Source organism: Phaenicophaeus curvirostris, chromosome 1 (assembly GCF_032191515.1).
Source record: "Phaenicophaeus curvirostris isolate KB17595 chromosome 1, BPBGC_Pcur_1.0, whole genome shotgun sequence".
NCBI lineage: Eukaryota > Metazoa > Chordata > Aves > Cuculiformes > Cuculidae > Phaenicophaeus > Phaenicophaeus curvirostris.
In genome coordinates, this window is record NC_091392.1 from 89,423,228 (window position 1) to 89,446,978 (window position 23,751).

Consider the following 23,751-nt stretch of genomic DNA (forward strand, 5'->3'; position numbering starts at 1 on the left):
CCTAGTTTGGGTAATTGTGTTGGATCTTCCTCGGCGCTACAAATTATTGTCCTTCAGACTGTGCTCTTTCCAGTTGAACGTGGTATGACTTTGGTGCATCTTAAAGCCATTGCTGCTTTCCATAAAGCTGCAATGGCTTGTAAGATGCACCTTTCAGATGCACACAGGAGGTTAAATCTTGCATTCTTCTCTTGGTTTACATTGAATGAAAAACCAAGAAAGACTTTAAGAAAAGCTCTGCCCATGTATGAGCAAGAAAGAAAAAAAAAAAGACCTCTATAACTGGCTTGAAATAGCAGTCATAAAGGAAGTATGAAAGTCACACCTTGATTTTCAGTCATCTCTTTCTCTTTGCAGCGGTGCACTCATGGCCCTCTTCACAAGAACCAGCAGTTATCCTAACATCACTGACCCCATTCTCTGTGGGGCAGACAACACTACAGAGCCTGACCTGCCACACTCACATGCCTACTATGCCCTTTGCTACTGCATTCTCATTTTGGCTATCATCTTTGGGAACGTGCTGGTCTGTTTAGCCGTGCTGAAGGAACGCACCTTGCAAACCACAACAAACTACCTTGTGGTGAGCCTGGCAGTGGCGGACTTGCTGGTGGCTACTTTGGTGATGCCATGGGTGGTGTACCTAGAGGTGAGTACATCTTAGGAAACATTAGCAGAATTGAACTGCAGTGCGAGCTCACTGGCATTAGTGCGTGCTCTCAGGATGGGACAGCTCTGGTACAGATGAAGTCCATTCATATTTTAATCCTCCGGCTAGCTTTGGAGCACTTGTGGGGTGCGTGGCAGCCCACAAGGTCATAAAGGTGACCCTTGTAGGGTGGACATATGCTGGACAAATGCACTGTAGTCCCACCTGTCAGCAGATACCCTGAGCCTTGCTCTTCCTGGCAAAGCACAGCCTCTCTGGGCTTGAATGGCAGCTAGGCTACAGACTGTGGGTTCCGATGTGCTAATACCACTTTCATCTGAGAATCCTTGTAGCTGACTCCATCAGCCAGCAGGGTGAGCACCATGATGATTCAGGAACAGAGGGAGAGCCAATAAGGTAGAAATACATTGTAGGAACTCATCTTAGAGCCCAGATCAATCCCTACTCCTGCTGACCAGGAAATAACCAAGGGTGGTCAAATCCTTGTCTCTTGTGGAATTTAAGAGCCTTGATATCCATGGTGTTAGGCCAGCTCCAAGCAACATTGCCCCTCCAAGCAACCAAGAAGGCTGACAAAGAGATGAGGCTGAAGAGATGCTCCAAAATTTCTTTAAGTCATGCATGCATTTCCCCAATAACTTCAAAGGACTCATCAAGCCCTTGATGTCTTATTCTCCATTTTCTTCATCTTTGCACCTCGGGACAATGGAAAATTGTACTGGCATGACCATGCGTGAGGTGGACAACATCATCAGATATAGGGCAGCAAACATTGAAAACGAATTTCCCCATACTGTGGGGATTATCCTGAATTACTGAATTATCCTGAATCCTGAATTACTGAAGCCATTCCTGGAGCAAATATTTTTACCAAAGTAAATACCTGAAGGTATGCTGCAGTTGATATTTTCATCTGTTCTCTTCAGCATTTTTACACTAATTCCTGAAAGTTGGTAGGTCTAGAAAAATCTATCAACCATAATCTTTCAGCTGAGCCCTAGTACCATGTTCTCATGCTAACAGAGACAGGATAAGCCTCTGAGCCACGATCCCCCTGAAGCCTCATGCTCTTTCTGGGAGAGGTAAACTGGGATCTGGCTGAAGGGTAGGGTAAATATTCTGTTGGCAGCTGCCCACCTTTGGCTGACCTCTTTCCCACAAAACAAAGCAGAAGCAGAGAGAGGAATTTTAACTTGTGCATATGGGCTGTGTAGTGCATGAACAGAAAGTAGGACAAGACAGGACAACACCAGCTATATGGGTCTGGGAGATTTGATCAAATAGCAGGGGACTGGCAGTGGCCTACAACCCTCCTCTGCCACCAGAGTGTGTTGAATAGGCAACATATCTCTAAGCTTTGGCACCGAGCCTCCGCATTTCGCTTGTGTTAATCCAAGCCGCTTGCCTAGACTGTGCTCACTGCAGTCTCAGCAAGGCTGCAATTAAGAGAAATGAAGGGCTTGCTCTGTATATGATCATTATTAGTAAGGGCATTGATGGTTAGTTATTTATGTATAACATCACCGTGGAGTGAAAAGAACTAAGAGAGCACCATGATACTGCATGTGTGATCATGTTTCTGATGAAGTCGGTAGCAATAACCTGTCTGGAGAGGTTCTGGAGCTAGCCTGCAGAATGTTTACAGCTCAGTTGTGTTACATCAAATGATTGAAAAGCAAGGAATAAGGTTGGGGGGCGAGCCATCTCAGTGAGAGAGAATTAGACTCTGCAATTTAGTTTCAACTGAAAAATACTATTAAAAGTCAAATATTGTTTCAGACTAGTCATATGGGAATATTCCATCACCTGAAGCATATCCCAGCCTTTAATGAAATCATAATATGCTTTGTATTAGAAAAGACTTGCAACTTGCTGTCTCTGTGGGGATGGTGGGACTGAGGAACATCTGTGAAGCAGCCTCTGCCCCATGCAGTACTGTGGCCACAGTGTGTGAGCACCACAGTAGATCCATTCCCTAGTTGTGTTTGTAGACCCATTCTAGATTCATTCCCATCTGTGGAGCCTGAAGAATAAAAGTAGCTGATAAGAGTCTCCCAAACAAAAGGGAGAAGAACTCACACCTATCCCAAACCCAGTGCAGCTCTCCCAACATTGCACAGTATTTCCTAGACAACTAGACTGTAGGGCTCCAGCAAGACTAAGATTTGAAAAAAAACAGTTCAAAAAGCCCTGAAGTTGTTTAGATATTTGCTGCTGTTTATGGATCAACAATGCTACCAATGAAGCTGAAACGGCAACGTGCTTCAGTACACTCTGGGCCTGGAAATTGCCACGAAATCGTTCAGTCCCCAAAACAGTGTACAACATCTACTGAATGTTTGCCAAACATCTGAAACCTGGCCATAATTTATGGAGAAGCTAAAGGCGGGTGAATACCTCAGATTAAAACGTCACTTGTGAACTTTGTGCTCTACGCTGACTTTTCAGAGCCATTTGTGACCCGAACCTTTTCCATGGAACTGTCATTTTATCAGTCATGCAGACTAGAACTGTCTCTTTCTGAGAAGTGTTTTAGTAAAGCTGTGACAGAGCAGCAATAGGAACATTTTATAACCTCAAAATCCTTACCTCCAGCTAATGAAGTTTCTGGCACAAAAATGCTGTCCAGCACTGTGTCTAACAATCTTCTGAGGTCAGTGGATGGGTCTAATGTACTAGTACTGCTACCCCAATTCTTTACTGACCTTCGGTGCTGTGGCTGGTGTGACTATTGAAGCTCACTAATGTTTCCAAGGCAGTAGCTATGAGTGTCTTGCTCACTGTAGTTTAATGGCATTAAATACCATCATGCCTTATAGTCGATGTATAAATGGAGGAGAACATGTAGCAGCATGGCCTGTAGAATCCTTCTCAGTCTTCTCATAACATTCAGTTCTACCTCCAAAGGGGAAAAAAGCTTCAGAAAGTGATTGTTAACTGAGTCTCTATTCAGAGCATGAGTAACACTGTCTCCTCTTCCGTGGCTCTCACACCAGAGCAGTGAGACCTACTACTGGTCAAAGAGCTCACCAGACTACAGCCAAAGGGAGGACAGATAACTGAGTTACTGCAGCTCAGCAGTTCACCCCTTATCAGCTGGCCCTCAGTTACTATTGCCGTGCAAAAGCATAAGCAGGCATTTCACAGCTGTGAGGAACTAATGGCATCCCCAAGCAGAACGCTTTCTTAAACGCAAAATGCTTAAGCGAGCATGCTTAGCCTACTGACATCACCTGGTGCAATGTCATGTTCATACTTAATTGTCTCCCATCAAGTTACTCCTCAGTACAGCATCATTATACAAATCTGATTTACAGAGATTCTTCTGCTTGTTTCTTAGGATTCAGGAGAGCAATGGATTTGAATAAGTTTATGAATACACAATGATTTTTAAGAAAAAACCCAAAACCTGGAAGACTTCCTATAATGTTGTGAAGTTAAAAATATTAATACTGCAGTTTTGTAGATAAAACATACTGGTCATCGAGAAAGATAAGGTGAGAACCTGGCCTGAATAGTCTATAGGGAGCTTTAGCATTGTCTTTGACAGAGCCAGGATTTCATCCCAAACTCTATTTCCGCTTCTGTTGCACACACACTGAGTGGTAATGGGAGATTGTATCAGCTCATGTCTCTCTGGTTTGCTTTCATCAGCTGTAAGAGAATAATATTTGACTATCCACCTTATCCAGGCAGTTGTGAGGATTCATTCAATTAATGTGTGATGTGCTTTGAGGTTCCCGGACAAAAGGCACCAGAGGGATAAAGCATAGGTACCCCGCCAGCATATGAAAACCAGAAATGCACACTGGCGAGTTCTAGCTGCTGTGAAAAAGATAAGCAGAACACAGCAGAAAAGGAAGAGCAGAAATAGAATTTAAAAAATTATGAATGAGACTGATAATAAAATTGCTCTTCTTCATTATTAAATTCTGTAATAAATTCAAAGTTTGCATACCACAGAGGTAGATCTTAACTACTTCACCAACTTCAGCAGAGCTGCTCCTCATTTTAGAAGTTATGACTGGTAGAAGTAAGGATGGGTTTTCAGCCCAATGTTCTGATCTGTCAAGCATCCTCTTAATACAAGTTACAGCAGCTGGGGTGATCTGAATGCATCATCCTGAGAAGGTTCACTTCAGAGCCATTCCCATCAACATCACCTTCCTCACTTTTAATGGTTCTCATTCCCAATGCTTCTCTCCAGGCTTAGTGTTTGAATGTGCATAAGTCCTTGGACACCCCTTCAGTTAAGTGCTTGTACATCTGCTGGGCTAGCAGCTGCTGGGTTTCATGCAAACATCTGGAACCAGCTTCAAACTCCATGTATCACACGGACACTGCATTGCGGTTTTGTCTCAGAGTACAGAAACACTCCTTACTGAGTCTGACTGCAATGACTTCCAGAACTTTTATTTTTTATTTATGACCACTTTGAGGTGGTCAAGCAGGCCTCAAAATCAGCAGCTAAAAGAAAAAACAGTGTGGCATTTCTTTGAAAAATAAATCTACCTATTCAGGTCTCTAATATCAGAGGGGCAGCCTTCAGTTTGCACATCATGTAGCCCAACCTATTGGAGCAGAAAAACTCTAAGGTTGTTTTTTCCTTTTTCCTTTCCTTGCCTTTTTTATAATGAAAAGTATCAGAGAACTGCAGATGGAAGCACAGTTCCTTGCTGCATTTTGAAAGCCAGTTCCCATTTCTGTCCCCTGCATTCACTCGGTGTCAGGGGGTTTAATGGAAGACTATCTCATTCAGTACCTGACTTCTGACACATAGCAGCTGGGTGCAGCAAAGTACATCCTCAAAAAATGCAGATCATCTCAGCGTGCTTCTGTGCCCATGTGCAGGAATGCTGGCATAATCAAAAACATTTGATTTTCTCATGATTATTTCTTAAACAGCCCTGAAAACAACCCACACAGAGCAAGTTCTGCATTTATACAAGTGCTTCTCTCTGCAGGGAGCCGCATCCTTCCTAGGCATCGACACCTGCTGCAGAGTTGGCCTTAGAAACCAAGATTACTTGTGGCACCCTTTACAGCCTGATCTGTGGTGGGTATTTTTGAGTAGGTCTTGAAAACCTCCAAGGATGGAGCCTGCACAGACTCACCAAGCAACCAGCTCCACTGCCTCACTGTCCTCATGGTCAGAAAGTTTACCTTCATAACCAGCTTGAACCTTTCTTCTTTCAATTTTTTCCTGTTGCCTGTTGTCTTCCCACCATGCACTGCTCTGAAAAACCTGGCTCCATCTTCTTAGTAACTTGGCTCCAGTCTTCTTAATAACCTCCCACTCAGTACTGGAGGACTTCTGTTACGTTCCACCCACCCAAGCCACCTCTTTTCCGAGCTGAACAAGCCCTGTTCCCTTAGCTGCTCCTCACGGGACGAGTGTTCCAGCCCTCAGAGACTGTCTCGGAAGGACTCACTCCAGTTTATCAATGTTTTTACTGTGCTGGGGCCCCAAAACTAGACACAGTGCTTTAGATGTGGTCTAAATGCAAGCAGAGTCCAGGAACTAATGTCAGTTCCTGATAGCTTCCCAGGGTTCAGGTGAACCAGCAGGACACCCCCTTCTCCAACCAGCACAGTATTAGATTTGTTTGCTCTACTCATCCAACAGGTTTGTCTGTTGGAGGGCAGGCTTGCTACCTCCTTGTTCGTCTCCACCTACAAGGAGCAGCTGATGAGGCAGAACATCTCGCCCAGAGTCAATCATTCCAGCCCCAAGGAGTGCAGTGCCACACAGTGCTTGGACTGTATTCTTGTCTGTCAAAAAGGTCATTATGAAAACTTGACAGCTGGGCCAAAAAAAAAGTGTTTCTCCATCACAGAGCCTGACTACAGCTAAGCCTTCATGATATACACACTTCAGATCAAAAATTCAAAACAACTAGAACAATAGCTTGACATGGTAGCAAGCCAAAACCCTTTACCTGAATAGCTTGTGAGTTCTCACTCAGATCTAATAATCAAAACCTGTAACTGAGATAAGAATCCAAATGAGGTTTTGGAGAAGCCTCGGGTCCCAGGTCTCTGTTTCATACATAAATGCATAAAATTTGCAGTACTTTTCCAGCTCACTGCCTTCAAGAGAACTCCAGCAGCTAAGCTGAGAAACACTTCTAGCCCTTAGATTTTCTCAGATAATCCTTAATCAAAAGATATACACAGTGATATCAAATTTAATTCAAATTATCATGCTAGGTGTTAAAGAAAGAGATAACTGCTATTTCTTCACCCTGCCTCCATCTGTAGTAATTAAAGGACTGAAATTGAGGTGTGGCTCCTTCTTCATGGCGTACAGCTGTGTTATTGTGCACACAACATTGTGGCTCAGTTTCCCTCTGTACATCATAGTGGACATGAACTCATCTAGCTGTTGAGATACTTGGAGGAGAGGACCTCCTTACCTGTAACTTACCAGAACTCGGTGCAGAACTAGGCTGATGGTTTTGTGGTTCCTGCTGCAGGTGACTGGAGGAGTCTGGACTTTCAGCCGCATCTGTTGTGATATATTCGTCACCATGGATGTAATGATGTGCACAGCCAGCATTTTAAACCTCTGTGCTATCAGCATTGACAGGTGAGAGCCAACAGAATCCAGGGGGATAGTCTGGAGATAGGGTTCAGTCACACCACCCCAAGCGTGACAGGGAAAAGGGAGTGGGGTTTGCACTGACAGCATCGGCATCTTCAGGAACATAAACCTCCCTGCAGGTCTGTCACTACCACTACTGCTATAAATATGGCTCTGCCTACCATGTGCTAGAAGATATCGGTGCTTAGGAAAAGGGCAGAGAGACACAAGCAATAAAGGTAGGTGGTTGACTGCCAGTGGATAGGTAGTAGGTAGCAGTAGGTAGTCAACCACACCCTCATGCTTTTCAAAGGCAGGAATCAGAATTGGTCATCTAATTCCCATTGAGTCTCAAAGAAGGTTTCTCCTTCTGGAGACCTCAATCACGAAGTTAAAATAAACAAAATCCTGCCAGATACACAGAGAAGTGAAGATTATTTCTGCATAATCTTCAGCTTTGCCCTGTTTTTCTGTGTCTTAAAACTGAGCCTATTCTAAAAAACGCTGAGGGCTGGGAGCTGAGACTTTGGCATATGTGGTGCCAGTATTGAGGAGGGGGGAAGGAAAGAAGCCTGGATGCTGTACCTTTGTAATATGTGCTTTAGAGGTAATTATATGAAGCAGCTGGTCTGGTGTTCCTTCATGGCAGTCTTTATTCCCATATCAGTTTATGTCCCTCTGCAAGGAGCAGCCCTCCAGACTCCTGTGCCTTCCAAATCCTAGGCTTGTCGAACTGCATCCCTTGGGGCACCTTGGCAACCAAAGGTCCTGGACACTTACTGTGGGCAATCTTCTGGCTGTCAGTAGGGCTGACACCAGCACAAGCAGCTGAGGCACAGAACAGAAAAGGCTGTGGTTGCTTCAAAGACTGCTCTTTTCCAGTAGTGCACATATAACCTTAGGGGCTTGAAGAATGGGGGTTTCCTGTGGTTTCTAGACCCATCTGGTATCCCAAACCTTGTAGCTTTACAATACCAGCAGTTCTGCAGAGCATTTCTCCACAGTGCCGCCAACTAACTGTGATTTCATCTGTTCCTCCCCGACACCCTGCTTACCATTTCTACAAATTGCTGATACCATCATCTGACTTTCTATCCTTTCCTCTTCTATTTCTTCGACACGTTCATCATCATGTTTCCTATGTGACTTTCATTTCTCCTTTTAAAACCTGGTCCTATTCCTTTTCCTCCCTCCATTCTTACCTCTCCTCTTTCTGGAGCTGGTTTGGTCTGCAGATACACAGCAGTGGTGAAACCAGTTCAGTACCAGTACAACACTGGGCAGAGCTCCTGCAGGAGGGTCTCTCTGATGATAGTGATTGTCTGGATGCTGGCATTTGCAGTGTCATGCCCTCTTCTCTTCGGCTTCAATACTACAGGTAGGTGACATCCCAAAAAATATCACACAGGGAAAGGATAGAAATGGAGCTGCTTTGTGTATGGTCAGGTCATTTAACATGTCTGCAGACTTTTCAAGTTACAGGAAATTTTAGGGAACTGGAAAGCACAATATGAAGGGTGAGATAGATCTCCAGTGCTGGAAAGCATGTGCACTCTTGTCTCTACACTTGCCATTTGCTCAGGCAGAAACTGACTGTTGGTCTGAGGACAGACCTGCCTGCTTTACTGCCAAATCAATGTCCATCAAAGTGTCCAGGTCTACAGATCCTACCCAGACAATCACTCTGTGCACACAGACCAGATCTCCAGACATGCAGCACTTCCAGCACGTACATCAGACTTGCTGCATCTTGCTGATATCAAATGGTCCAGACACACAGTTTGAAATCTAATACAAGACACATTTTTAAACAGCGAAGATTGCATATTGGCACTGTTTGTGAGAAACCTCTTTCCTAAGATGTCTGCTTCCTCACCTAATCCCTGTAGGAGAGCAATTTAGCCTTCTTCTTGGAAGATGGTTGGTCTTTCTCCTTCCCCTTACCTAGGGCAGCCCATTTTCCCTGGAGGCAGAAGGGTAGGAGAGCCTTCCTCTCCCTGAGCCACAGGCAGAAGTCCTCTGCTCCCCATCCATTCTCTCTGCAGTGCTTGATGCGAGAAGGGGACAAGGGAAAGGAAGAGCTTCTCTCCTCTACAGCCTCATCCAGATAAATGGGGGTGAAGGTATGTTTCCACAAATAAACAGCTTAGAGGCTGCTAGACGAATAAGAGAAAGTACGAAATGAGAAAGGATCCTCTGAGAAAGGATATTAATAGATGTGAGAAAAGAGAGCAGAGCTGTTGACCAGAAGAGCAGGCTAATGCATGTTGGGTCATGCTAGATGGTCCTACATAGAATACATTTTAAGCATCAGTTAGTGAGTGGATAGGCCACTGTATAATTTGCAACAACAGAGGTAGGAGATAGTTGCACTCTTTAGACTGCCTTTGTCTCCCAGCCATTTTCGATTTCCTTTGCCAACACACCAGAACCTCCATATACTAAAACAAAGCAGTTCAGCCACTCCTGTCTCTCTCTCTCTCTCTCTTCTCCTCCCCAGGGGATCCCAGTGTCTGTTCCATATCCAACCCTGTTTTCGTCATCTACTCCTCTTTGGTGTCCTTCTACCTCCCCTTCATGGTGATCCTGCTGCTCTATGTCCGGATTTACCTCGTGCTAAGACAAAGGCAAAAGAAGCGAACCCTCACACGGCAGGGCAGCTACAGCGTGAGCACCAAACTGTCTTATGTACACAAAGTAAGAGCCATATGAATGCAGTAAGGGCTGTCAAAAAAGACAGGACATGCATCATCTATCCTCATCAAAGGGTCAAAGCACAGAACGGAAAGCATAAAGAAGGGACATGGCATCAAAGTGTCATCCCATCCCTCACTCATACACCATAATATTTGAGATGCAGAAACTCCATTTAAATCCTTTTCAGTCTCTAGAAAGAAGATATCCTAGTGTATTTCTACCCTTTAGAACCAAGCAACTAGAAGAGAGCACAGCCTACTTCAATATTTCTTCAGAGCGGTGCTTTCTCAGTCATGCAGAAGTGTGGCTAATTTCTTCATTTATTGATTTTAATGTCTTAATTTGTTGATTTTTGCTCTATGACGCTTTGTTTTCAGGGCTTCACAGGCTTTAACCTAGATTATTTAAAAAAAAAATCCCTTTTCATCTGACAGACTTAGGAGGTCAAAGCACTCAGGGTGAATGGAATATTTGTTCCACTGACCTTTTTAGAGGAGATATCTGCAACCATGGGAACCAGCACAATGGTTTGGAAGGGACTAGCTGGTCAGGCATGTCCACTTGTTTTACCCATTATCTCACGGTGAAGCTATATTTAAAAAGGATAGGGAAGTTGAGGGGAGCAGGGTCAACAGAAAAATACAAGCAAAAGGGTAGTAGAGCAGGTGTTTCAGGTCTTCTTATTCTCATGCTTCTCCTTGGTGGGAAGGAGGTGGAGAGTTGTCTGATGCTGACAAGCCAAGATCAGACCAGGAGATATGGTGCACACCTAAGAAGCAAGTGGGGCTAAGGCTGACCCATACAACTTTCCTCAACATCCTTTGACCCAATTAACAGTTTGGATGGTTCCCAGGTCTTCTGTGGCATCCTTTTTTTGCAGGAACACATGGAGAAGAAAGCTTTACCGAACAAATGCCAAGGCACCTTTCCCCGCTGCCTCCCAATCAAATGCTCGGGTCAGGAGATGTCTACCAAAAGGAAGCTGCTGACTGTCTTCAGCCTGCAGCGGTACCGCAGCTTCTGCCATGAGGCAACCCTCACGAGGACACCAGGGACCACTCAACACAACAGGCTGGAAGAGAGAAGAAAGGGTATGAAGCCAGGATTGGAGGTGCGGAGTCTCAGTGGTGGAAGAACTGTCAGCTCTTTGAAGCTAGCGCATCAGCAGCCCCGGCTGATCCAGCTTCGGGAGAGGAAGGCTACACAGATGCTCGCTATTGTCTTGGGTGAGTGAGAGCCACTCTGACTGATGGGGTGCAAGGGATGATGGTTTAGGACTTGCAAGAGCAAGGAAACTCCTGGTACAGTATTGAGATTAATAAAAAAAGAAACACAAGCCAGGCCCGGACTTCAGCTGTCACTGCTCCACGAACTCAGCAGAGACAAAGGTGGGACATTTAGGGACCTAGGGTGATGCTCTTAAATGAGTGTTTTATTTGCCACATTTTGTCACCATTTTGTTTTAAATCAGTGGCCAACAAGCCCTGCTAGAGACAGCAGCAGTCAACATCTTTGCTTTCCCTTTTCCTGAGGCAGGAGAAGCAAAGGAATCATCTGAATAGAGAAACCAGGAGACTGCAGCCCGAGTCACTTGCCATGATCACTGCTTCCCCTCAGCAACTCAGCGCTAGCAGGGAAATAACACAGCCCTCGTAACTGATTATAAAACAGCTAAGGCACCAGTCTTTCCTCTAAGTCGTGGCCACTTGCATTTGACTGTCTCCAGGCCATTTCTGAAGCCCTATCCATCCATCCATCCATTCACATAACTGGTCTCAGGGAGCCTGTGCTCTTGCCAAGTCCCTCTGTATCAGGAATAAATGTCACCTTCAGTGTTTATGAAATGCAGACAACTGCATGGAAATAGTGAGAGGATGAAGGGAGAGGGCACAGGTGCAGGTGCCTTTTCAAGTGGTTGCTTCTCTGAAGTCATGGATTATTTTCTCCCTTTCTGTAAACCCAGGGGCATTCATAGTCTGCTGGCTGCCATTCTTCTTGATTCACATCCTCAACGCCCACTGCCCACCCTGCCACGTGCCCCCAGGGCTTTACAGTGCCAGCACCTGGCTTGGCTACGTCAACAGCGCCCTCAACCCCATCATCTACACAACCTTCAACACTGACTTCCGCAAAGCCTTCCTCAAGATCCTCTGCTGCTGACCGGGGCCACCACTGAGCTTCATGGGTTGTGGTTTGCAGCAGATTCCTTGGCTGGGGGCAAGGCACAGGGACCTCCCCTCCCTCTGCTTTGCAGGCTGTGGAGAGAGATGCACTCGCCTCTGCTGTGAGCTGTTGGTGGGATGTGGTGATTGCTGACAGCCAGGCATCCTCTACACCAGAGAGAAGAGGAGGGATGCACCCCACCTGCACAGCTGGCTTTCCCACACCAAGCCTCAATGTTCCTGCTTGAGAGAGTACAAGTGCTTCCCACTTCTGGGGAGGGAGAGGTAGAAGACACAGAGGAAAACCAGTGCATCCCTCAGTCCTGGGCACAGCAGCACTGAAAGGCAGACCTGGGCATGGGTAGAAGATCAGCCACGGCAACGCACTGTCCCTGGGAGCTCACAGGCTCGCGGAACACGTGACCCAAGTGGACAGCCGACATCTCTCATCTCCTCCACCTACGTGCTGGGAATGCATCTATCCTACTGCTGCTGGAGCCTCAGCCTGCAGAAGGCACCCAGCTCACATGCAGCAGTCTTAATAAGAGGGCAGAACACGACCTCTTTGATAAGGATCCTGATACCTTCAATCTGGAGCCAAGAGAAAAAATCAGCAACGATATAGAGAAAGGGAGTGCTGATGGATAAATAACAACATCCTTGCTATCTCCTTCATAAAGTTTGCCCACAAAACTGGGTCAGTCTCAGTGCTTGAGAAAATTTCCCCAAATGCAAATGAAACCTTTTCCTGTGCTACCAGCTTCTATTTTATTGTTCCTTGCAAGGTAGAGAGGTGGCTACCATCCCTCTGCTAGATCAGATTGCATGAAAAGTGCAATACTACTGCAGTGTTCCCTCTCTTCCTAACCCAAGGACCAGTGACAGACTGGCTACCATAGATTAGCCCCTGCTTAACTACCACACACTCAGTCATCTACAGGGGCCACTAAATAATGAACAAGGCCAAGGATAGCTCCAGTCATGCCTGTGATAGATTCAAACCTGTTTTTTTCAGCTGGGGCAGGTTGCATTCACTCTATCTCAAGACTTCTTGGTCTCTTTGGAACCAATCTCCATTTGTGCTCCTTTCCTCATCAGGAGCGCTGCTATATTAAGCATTTGTCCCATCTGACTGCTGTGATAACTCTTGTTACAGCCCACGCCTGGGGGAGAGCTGTTTCCATAACATCCCTCCCAATAAGAAAGGATGTATACCTCAGGATCAGACCCAGGACTCTCTGTGGCTCCCCTCATCGATACGCCTCTCAGCACACAGGGTGTACATACATCCCAGCTTCCAGAAGCTGGACAAATACAGCCTTGGCACAGTTTCCTTTCCCAGTGTTTTTACAAAGCTGTCTCCAGTAACTCCTGAATGAAAACACCAGAAAAGCCCTGCCATACCATGCAAGCTGGTCTCCTGTTGGGGCACTCTAATGCTCACCTTGTATAGACAAACCTGACCTGGGACAGCCTCAACATGTTCCTCTCATTTTTCCTGCTCACTATACCAAACCAGAGGCTCCAACTCTCTCGCCCAGGACTAGGTATAGCTGTGCTGTAAGCTGCCCTTGTTTGACAGTTTTGGGCATAACTCTGTGTGCTGTCTCTGCCTGTGTCCATGCCCCAGCTTCTCTGTCTAGGAAGGGCTTCTCTTTCCTAATATAAATCCAGACGCCTTGTCCTCTGCTTCTGGAGCACATAGCAGCAGAGCTCTAGCTTCTCTTTTTGCTTCTCTGGGTTTGAGGAGGAGGTGCTCACGGACAGCATGTGTTGTTTGCCTGGGGAGGTGCTCTCCGTACTGCATTGTAACTGCATTGATCCAATAAAACATGGATGTAATTGGAAGTTTTGGTACCTTTGTGATGAATGTAACCCTTACATAAGCCCTTTCGCACCCATAGCCCTCTTTATACTTTCCCTATACAAAATGATCATCTGCCTGGACACCCACAAGGGGTCTTTATTATTACTTGCATTTTACTTGCAACTGGGAAAGAAATCAACAGCTGCTGCAAGCAGCTCCAGCAGATGGATTCTGAAAATATGGTCAATTAGCTTCCTAACTCTGCCAGGCAGGCGTTCCGTAGTGTTACTCCATCTGCTCAAAGGTGCTGGACAACACAGGAGGTACTTGGCACACAGATATTGGGGGTATCAATCAAGTGAATCAACCTACGGACAGATTTCTGCTCAAGTAATTCTCATTAAAATGCCTTTAAACACAGATCACCAGACACAAGTTTCAGTTGCTTTACACACACAGTTGCCAGAAAGGTGGGAACAAGTTAAAAGAGCTTTTAAAGGGTGACTAGGTCCATTCCAAGCCCTGGCCTAGCATCTCTCAGGTGCCATGTTCAGTTTGATCTCACTTGAATTCAAATCTGTTCTTCAAGCAGTCATCCCCAAGGCAAAGAGGTGAGGAACCAGAGGTGTTTCAGAAGACCTGGCAGTGTTTTGGTACCCACACTGCTATGAGGAATGGGAAAAATGCTGTATCTAAAATATGGTCCTTAATACTTAAGATTTGCACTATTATATCTATGGACAAAAAAAAAAAAAAAAAAAAAGCACCACAAACCCCACCCACAACTCCAAAACTCAACTCTGAAAGAAAGCAATCTCTCTCTCTCATCTTCCTTGCTGTTTGAGCTCCATACCCAGTTTTACTGTGGCAATATAAATGCAGGTGTCCTCACAGAAAAGGCCAAGGAACGGAAGCGTTTGAAAAAGCAGCCAGTTGACATCCCCCAACCCTGTCCTCCCTGGCAAGCCAGAGGGACATTTAATAGAAATGCCTCCTCACAACCTTTGTTTTCCTCTTCACTGTTTTTCTCCTCTGGCTCCACAACTAGCTGGGGGAGGTGAGCCGTGACTCTGTGTGCGGCTGAAGAACCACAGCCATTGTACAGGGTTTCATTCACGCTCTGATATTCAGATTAGAAGATCCTTTGGAGAATGCAGAAAGCTCCTCTCCTGCAGAAAGAAAGTAGGAGCTCAGAGACAGCCACAGGCTGTAAATAATTCCCAGTGTCAGGGCACCTGCTCCGACAGCACAGCTGGGCAGATGTGCAGGTCCTGCAGTCTGTGCTCACCTTCACTCTGCTCCACCAGGCAGCAGGAATGGGATACCTAAGGTCCCCTTTGCTGGATGTCTATGCTGTAAGTGATCCAGCAGATAGAATAGTCAGGAAGCATCTCTGCTGCAGCTGAGGAGAGTTAAGACCCTTTGGAGACAAAGGAGAGCTGGCAAACCCCACTGGGAACAGCACCCCCACCCGGGGTACGAGGCAGCCATCCAAGTACTGCCTGTCTAGACGCAATTACAGCACGCCTGAGAAATGGACTGAAAAAAACACCATTTATCCCCTGCCTCCACTGTTTCTCCAGGCAGATTTGTATCCCAGCTCACAGAGCCATAAGCCCTGAGCTGCAGGCGCCCAGACGAATGAGCTGCTGGGCCCACACACCCCCATGGCTTGCTCGGCAGGCTCACAGTGAGTGACCCTCACGCGTGTTAGCAGGCACGTGCAGCTTTCTTGCAACACCACACATCAACTCGGACAAAGCCACCAGGACCCTGATCTCCTCCACACATACCTGGGACTCCCAAGGGTGCGTCTGTGGTACGCGCGCCACATGTTGCACGCATCAGGTTTAGTGTTCCCACATGTAAAGCTGCTCTTTGGGGGCTCTTAAAGAGCACAACCTACGCAGGCATGTGTGGTATCTCCCAGTGACCTCCCAGACCAGGAACCCTAACCTCTGTAGCACTTTAAATTTTTTTGGAACATAAATTACAAATGAAATACATTATGAAACCATAGTTCAGAATAAGAGTTTTTTCAGAGTATATGGTCCCCCACCCAACTCTAGATTGGCTTTAAAGGGCAGCTGGCCAGGCAGCAACCTGCTCAGCATGGTGCCTCTCAATCTGCAACCTCTTCTCAGGCTTTTCTGTGTAGTAGCCGTGATAGCAGAGTGAATTTAAGGTGGGCACTGGTCCTCCGCAAACAAGGCAAGGCAACCCATCTTGAGCAGCTCTGAAGTCAGTCCTGCAAGTATGGCAGGCAGAAGCATGCAGAGAGCACCTCCAGAGTTCACTGCCACCCCTTCACAGACCATGAAAAAATTTCTATTTCGGTTTCTATATGATGGTCATTGCCACTGTTTCTGTGGCTTACTAGGGTGCAGGTGCAACAGGAGGTGTCCATCACAGGTCAGAGTCCTACATGTGCCCTGCAGTTCTTGGTTGTGTTCTCATGGGCTACAATATAAACTTCAGGTCTAGCAGCAAAAAAACAATTTACCCAAGCTACTAAAACCTTAAAGGGTACCAGGCACCAAACTGAAGCCAGCCGGAGCTCAAATTAGCAGGGCTTCTGTTTAGTTTACATAGTAAAACGTAAACAGAGAAGAAACAATAAAACACTCTACACGTTTGGAAGCAGCAGCAAGCACGACAGGCACCAGGTTATGCAAGAGTCTTTAAGCAGGAGAGCAAGGAGGCCCATAAGGCAGAAAGTAATACAATCTTCCATGAGGGAAGACAAGGAAATGATGGAGGAGGCAGGTTTCCCCCACCAGCACGGCCCCACTGCTCTGCAGGTGACACTGCTCAGCTAATATGCTCCAGGGCACTTTGCAGCAGCTGTTGGACCCGTTGTCTTAACAATCCAAGCTGCAGCCAGACATTTAAAAAGTACGTTTTTCAGGCTACAAGGACAAAACACAGTCTTGCAGAAAACCTTGCTTCCCTAGGTAATCCTCCCTAGACTCAGGGGATGGGCAAGCCAGCTACACAGTGCGGCTCAGCTGGACCCCGCTGTAGGGCTAACCACAAGCAGCTCCCCCATAGCGGGGGTTACATTTGGAGTTTTTTGTATTGCAGCTTCTATGAGGGGGATCAGAGTGAGCTGGGGACCTGCTTCCCCAAGCTAGTCCTCTGTCCACAGCAAAGGTCAGCACAACCTGCTCAGGCTAACAGCTCTTCTGGAAGGGGCAGTCTTACACAAGACAGAGCTTGGCTTAAGTTTATTGCAAAGCAAAGCCTTGTCTCAGTCACTGTTACTGATGTGACGGTTCTTGAAGGATGTCTAATTAATGTCAGTGTTTTGAGGAAGGATCAACAGGCCGCAGGCTGCTGATATGCTGATGCTCAGAAAACTACAAACAGGAATTGCGGACACCCAGAGGACACTGATGCTAATCTGATTAGTTTCAGCCAAGTGTGTGATGGTTTGTTCATGAAGTGATGACAGGCCCTGGCAGACTTCAGCCTGCAAATGCTCCTGGCTGTGAGGCGTCTCACCTCCCAAAGAGAATGGGCACATCAGATCTTTCTCAGATCAATACAAATACCCCAAATCTGAATTAGCCATTGAGTGTAGCATTGAAGTGAACTTTTCCTTACCTAATGGTAATAAAGAGTTAATATAGTCATCATCTCCTGGTGGTATCTGACCATCTCACCTGCTGCCTTAAGAGCAAAGAAAGGCTCACAAGGCTGCAGGCAATTCAAGGTGTGAGGGATTTGAAACAGCACTTCTTTAAAGTCAGCATCAGCTGTTGAATGGCATTGAACAGGAGGCAGAAGATATATCCCAGACCAATCCTGCCTTTCAGTCTCAAATGCCACTGATCCATCTGGGCTCTGTTACTCTGTTACTGTTTGGAAAACAGTCTCAGCTCAAGACAAATTGGTGACCTTTCTTGTTCTGCTTTCCTGGTATCACCTTTCCTTTGTTTCATACCTCCTCAAGCACCAGAATGAGAGCTAATCAGCGGTGGTGGCAACCACACATTTCTCCAACAGAGATGCCCTTTTCTCCCAGGCCCAGGCAAGGAATTCTCCTGAGCCTCCTTCATGATTCTGGCCTCACATCAGTGAATCTCTTCCTGCCAGACACTGGTCTCATCTCATCCCTGAACGCCTCTGGAAATGTGAGGCAAAGAAAAAAGAAAATCCCTGGAGCCAAAGGAGAAACCAAACATAATTAAAAATTGATTTCACTATAATGATTTAAGTACCTCAGTGAGACAAGCAACAGGCTTCTCTATGTTTGGAGACATGGCGAGGACCTTTCTGGTTCCCTGCCCTGGAGACTCTTGTCAGTTCTAATAAGTTCTATCCTTCAGCTGTGAGCACGGCGAATTGAGCAGCACAAATAAAGACTGCTTATCACTGGGAAGAAGCACACTTAGTATGGAACGTTCCATTTCATTCTGCCACCCTATGCCATTGCAGAAAGGGGGTGATGTAAGTGGACTGCTCACCATGCTATGTCTCAGCTGAGAGGCAGCAGCGTTTATGTCTGTCTGCGAGGGATACGCAGAGGGAGATGAGCGGATTGCTAACGCTGTAGGACTCCCTTGAATATTGGACCTGCACTTGGGGCACAACAACCCTGTGCAGTGCTACAGACTAGGAGAAGTCTGGCTAGAAAGCTGCCTGGAGGAGAGGGACCTGGGGGTGTTGGTTGGCAGCGACTGAACATGAGCCAGCAGTGTGCCCAGGTGGCCAAAAAGGCCAATGGCATCTTGGCTTGTATCAGAAACGGCGTGACCAGCAGGTCCAGGGAGGTTATTCTCCCTCTGTACTCGGCACTGGTGAGACCGTTCCTTGAATCCTGTGTTCAGTTCTGGGCCCCTCACCACAAGAAGGATGTTGAGGCTCTGGAGCGAGTCCAGAGAAGAGCAACAAAGCTGGTGAGGGGGCTGGAGAACAGGTCTTATGAGAAGCAGCTGAGAGAGCTGGGGTTGTTTAGCCTGGAGAAGAGGAGGCTGAGAGGAGACCTCATTGCTCTCTACAACTACCTGAAAGGAAGTTGTGGAGAGGAGGGTGCTGTCCTCTTCTCCTAAGTGACAGGGGACAGGATGAGAGGGAATGGCCTCAAGCTCCACCAGGGGAGGTTCGGACTTGATATCAGGAAAAAATTTTTAACATAAAGGGTCATTGGGCACAGGCAGAGGCTGCCCAGGGAAGTGGTTGATTCACCTTCCCTGGAGGTGTTTAAGGCACAGGTGGATGAGCCACTAAGGGGCATGGTTTAGTGTTTGATAGGAATGGTTGGACTCAATGATCCGGTGGGTTTCTTCCAAACTGGTGATTCTATGATTCTATGATTTGGGATGACATTGGCTGTGGGGAATACGGGAGCCAGGTATCAGGGCTGAGTCCAGCACTCAGTTCCCACCTCAGCCTCAGGTCTAAGGCCACCAGCATTAGCCTGCAGCCTTTTGACTTTGTGAGCAGGAGTGTAGCATCCGTTGCTGAACTTCCTGAACAACAGAACGCTCCTTCCTACTCAAGACACATGTGAAACAAGGGATGTAAAAAGGCACACTTCACTGTCGTCTGCAGCTCGGTGTTGGCAGTGCAACACATGGACATACTGCATGACTCCCACTCCTTTCTTTGCTGGCCTTGCCAAATTCAAAGCATCCTGTTTGCCTGTGCTTCTTCCTCCCAGATGCTCCATCTCCTGCTCCCTTCCTTGAAGGTGCTCATCCCTTCAAATGCGTTGGCTGCCTGCTGATCTTTATGTTCTCTCTCATCCCAGGATTCATCTGAGGAAAGCATCCGGCGTTCCTAAGGGCTGGCTCCCTCAGTTGGTTTTTCAGCATGTAGTTGCATTAAATCTCACGTGACGTTGCAGATGGTTCTGTTGCAGTCTGGAAAGGGCAGTACGAAAACTCAGGACAGATTTGTAGCCTCTTCTGACTTCCTGCAAGATGTTGGCTACATTACTTCAATACCTCCTCTGACTACCTTTTCAAAAGGCAAATCAGACGCTGTCCTCTGGAAAGCAGGAACAATGAGCACAAAGCATTGCTACAAAGCCCCTTTATGTCATGCTTTACAATACATGTCCAATACATCAGAAAGGCAGCCAACTCAAGAGCAGAAGGTATCACACACAGAGCACTGGAATGATTCCAGGATCTCTGGCCAAGGACCTCGAAAACACTGCTTTCTTTTGTGAAAATCTGTGCTGGGCCATTATATGTAATGGCTGTAGGTTTTAGATCTTTTCTTGATCACCAGTCTGCAAATCAACCTGCTCTGCAAGTATAGATGGGGGTGACAGATGTGCTTGTAAAGCCACAGACATGAACCAAGGCCACTGCCTTTCCCAGCATGCTGGCCATGCCCTTGACCAGAAAACAGGCATAAGGAGGAAATTCTTCACGCTGAGGGTGGTGAGGCAGTGGCACAGGTTGCCCAGGGAAGCTGTGGCTGCCCCATCCCTGGAGGTGTTCAAGGCCAGGTTGGATGGGGCCTTGAGCAGCCTAATCCATTGGGAGGTGTCCCTGCCCATGGCAGGGGGGTTGGAACTGGATGATCTTTAAGGTCCCTTCCAACCCAAACCATTCTATGATTCTACAATTTTATGAAAATGCTTTACACAGTAGCAGGGAGTTAGGGAAGACAGGGAGTTAGGGAAGACAGGGAGCTGGCTAATCCTGAGCTGTCTGGTAGATCCAGATGCCTCTAGTCATCATTTCTTAATGTATGGCCCTGTCCCCACTACACAGCTTCTTAAATTTTCAGGCTGAAATTTGAAATAACCCTGGTTAAGAAGATAACCCCCTTCTCATCCAAACCTGCTTCCCAAAGACTTCTGCAAGATGTTCAAATATACAAAGAGATGACAAACAGAGCAGGCTCACTCTGAAGCTTTTGAAATTATAAGGAGTGAGCAAGGTCAGGAGCTGGAGAAGGTACATCAGAAGTGTGACAGAGCATCCCACTGTGTTGCACCTTCACCTGACCAATCTAATTAAATCGTACAGATGACAGATACAGAAGTAACCAGGCAGTTCATCATCACCTCACTGTGAGGCTGGGAAGGTATTGCCTTCCCCAGCCAACGTGACACTGAGGAGGAGACTGTGCGCTCTGACAGACACCATTCACACTGGCAAAGTCATCAGGGAAACAAGAACATTTTGCTGCAGGAAGGCTGTTAACCACTTTTGTGCCAGCACCACCTTTGCCAAGGTAGATCCAACTTCTCAAAGGAGTGATGATCTTTAAGGTCCCTTCCAACCCAAACCATTCCATGATTCTGTGATTCTGTGAGTTAAACTTCATTCTTTTTCTTGTCTGAAAAGTCCTATCATGCCTACAGAATGTGCTTAAGGAACATGCGCTTAAAGATCTTTAAAAGTCAGAAGTGCACACTGCATTACCAGGAAAGAGAGGAAGTCCCTAGTGAATTATGTTGAACATGATGTAAGACCATTACAGTGGGCTGCCCCATCGTCTATTTTGTGTATGCCTTCCATAACACAGAGGAAACCTCTCTGAAATTACTTAGAGGAAGATTTAAACATTTTAGTGGTGCTCTTTGCCTGACAGCTCAGGTTATGAATCAAAAATCAGCTAGATTCAGGAAATAAAAAAAATTAGCCACCTAACGCTTAAAAGCACCTCTGAAACATACTTGGAACTGATTTTTCTATGCATAGAAACACCATGATCTGAAAGTCCTCTGGACCTAAGAGATGTAGAAATAAATTGAACACCCTCATGGAACACCTCCAGTCTTGGGCAGCTCCTGCAATCCTTTAGAGCCACAGAAGAGCAGAGCTAGAAACTGCCAGACAAGGCTTGATACACCTTGTATCAATTCTTTGTCTTAGGAATTCAGAGGATGGTTGGGGTGCATGAATGCATGGGGGAAGAAATCACATACCTGAAGGAAAGGAAAAAAAGTTTTTGTGATAACCATTCTTTTTTTCCTTAACACTTTTTAAAGCATACTTTTGACACTGCTAAACAGTCTGCAGTATTAAAATAGCTCTGAAATAAGTTACTGAATGGAATACTGATGAAGAGGTCAGAAAGGCATAGGACTTAGCACTTAACATGTGGCCCCGCCAGTTATTCTCATCAGAAACAGAAGACCATGAAAGATTTTTCTTTATCAGCGTGAATATTACACTAAAAGTTGCCAAGGGAAAGATGTTCAAAGGTCTAATGTTTTTGTAACACCATCTCTTTTGTATTCTGCTCTGCTCTTTTGTATTCTGCGTTTTGGGGATGGATGGCAGTCAATTGATGTTTTTGCAGTCTGTTCTGAGTGAAGTTAATTTAGCACAGAAATTTTTCCACTCCTTATTTATTCCAGTCTTCACTTCTCCATGAACAGTTTAGTTTTCTTCATGTCATTTTCTTTCCCATATTTGGGCAAATGAAAGAAATTAGATCTCTGCTTGGAAATAAAATCTAAAAACTTTCTAAGTTAGCATGAAAAATGTTGCTTAATGTTTAACAATGTGAGCTAGGAGGACTGGAAGATAGGAAACTGCTGTAAACAGAAGGTGCTAAAGTTGTTCTAGTGTTAGTGCAGTTTGTTACTCTGCTTGTTAGATAATGAGTAGAAGTAGCCGTCAAATTTTTCCCAATAGGAAATTGTTCACGTTGTGCAGCTCTGGGGCGCACATACAAGCTAAGCAGAGAACCATAACAGGAAAACCGTATCAGTATGACTGGAGTATGAACAGGAACACAGCAGCATGGAAAGACTGAAAGGCCAGAAGGCAGAAGAGAAGGGTTGTTAACAACGGCATGTTAATGGCACTTGGCTTAGCCAGACACTAAGATCCCAGTGCAGCATCTCAGGATACCCAGACTGAGAGATAAAGAAAAAAACTAATAAGTTGTTATGATCCACAGAGGTGGGCAGGCTGCTCACAGCTACCTCCAAAAGGGTACAAAACAGCTCTTTCAAAACTAGCAATAAAGCTATAGCCTAAGAAGAATACAGGCAACATAAGGAGGACACAATAGCTAGCATCCCTTACCACAGAATCATAGAATGGTTTGGGCTGGAAGGGACCTTAAAGATCATCCAGTTCCAACCCATCTGTGACAAGTAGGGACACCTCCCACCAGCCCAGGCTGCCCAAGGCCCCATCCAACCTGGCCTTGAACACCTCCAGGGATGGGGCATCCACAGCTTCCCTGGCCAACCTGTTCCAGGGCCTTACCACCCTCATTGTGAAGAATTTCTTCCTAATGTCTATTCTAAATCTTCCCCTCTCCAATTCATAGTCATTCCCCTCGTCCTATCAGGACATGCCTACGTGCATTGAAGATAATTTTTTAACCCAGGTAACAGACACTCTTTCCCAGGGGGATGCAGTACTGGACCTGATCATGATCCCTTATCCTCCATGTATTCACAGAGCATCTCTGACAGACCTTGGTTCCTGATCCTTCAGTTGATTCATGCATTCTGGTGGTGGTGAGAATGTAGATCTCAAAGTATCAGTGAATGAGTTTTAAAATAGTCACTCTCTGCTCCCAAAAGGTTTTGAACTGACACATGCAAAATGGTATAAACAGGCACTGCAGAAACAAGCATTGGAAGGTCCGGCACTACCATTCTCTTGAAAGAAGCATAAAATGCTTTTATTTCATTAGTGTTCCCTGTCTTTTAAGATAGGCAGCCTTCTACTTCACACTGTATATACAGGACACCATCTCCAAGTCTCCCAGTACTGCATCAACATTAACAGTCATAAGGATGTCACAGCCCTGTATTTTATGTAGTTTCTGTGGCTGAATCATCCCCCATAACCTGTTTCAAGTCAGCACTAAAGCAGCCTTTGTACCACTTCTTTAGGAT

General features: G+C 46.0%; 1 protein-coding gene across 1 annotated transcript; it reads left to right on the plus strand.

Annotated features, from left to right (window-relative positions):
- The first annotated feature begins 363 nt into the window (after window positions 1-363).
- DRD3 (dopamine receptor D3) lies at window positions 364-12,711 on the plus strand. The gene is made up of 6 exons (XM_069867509.1): window positions 364-649; window positions 7,147-7,259; window positions 8,489-8,631; window positions 9,754-9,950; window positions 10,831-11,176; window positions 11,914-12,711. Exons 1-6 carry the CDS (start codon window positions 368-370, stop codon window positions 12,108-12,110), a joined length of 1,278 nt encoding a protein of 425 aa, XP_069723610.1. The 5' UTR covers window positions 364-367; the 3' UTR covers window positions 12,111-12,711.
- The last annotated feature ends 11,040 nt before the right edge of the window (window positions 12,712-23,751 follow it).

What these genes read in the sequence shown, in the direction of transcription:
- DRD3 (XM_069867509.1), top strand. Translation starts at nt 368, where the DNA reads ATGGCCCTCTTCACAAGAACCAGCAGTTATCCTAACATCACTGACCCC. An exon ending in CATGGGTGGTGTACCTAGAG is followed by an intron (nt 650 to 7,146) that starts GTGAGTACATCT and finishes TTCCTGCTGCAG; the next exon opens with GTGACTGGAGGAGTCTGGAC. An exon ending in TGTGCTATCAGCATTGACAG is followed by an intron (nt 7,260 to 8,488) that starts GTGAGAGCCAAC and finishes TTTGGTCTGCAG; the next exon opens with ATACACAGCAGTGGTGAAAC.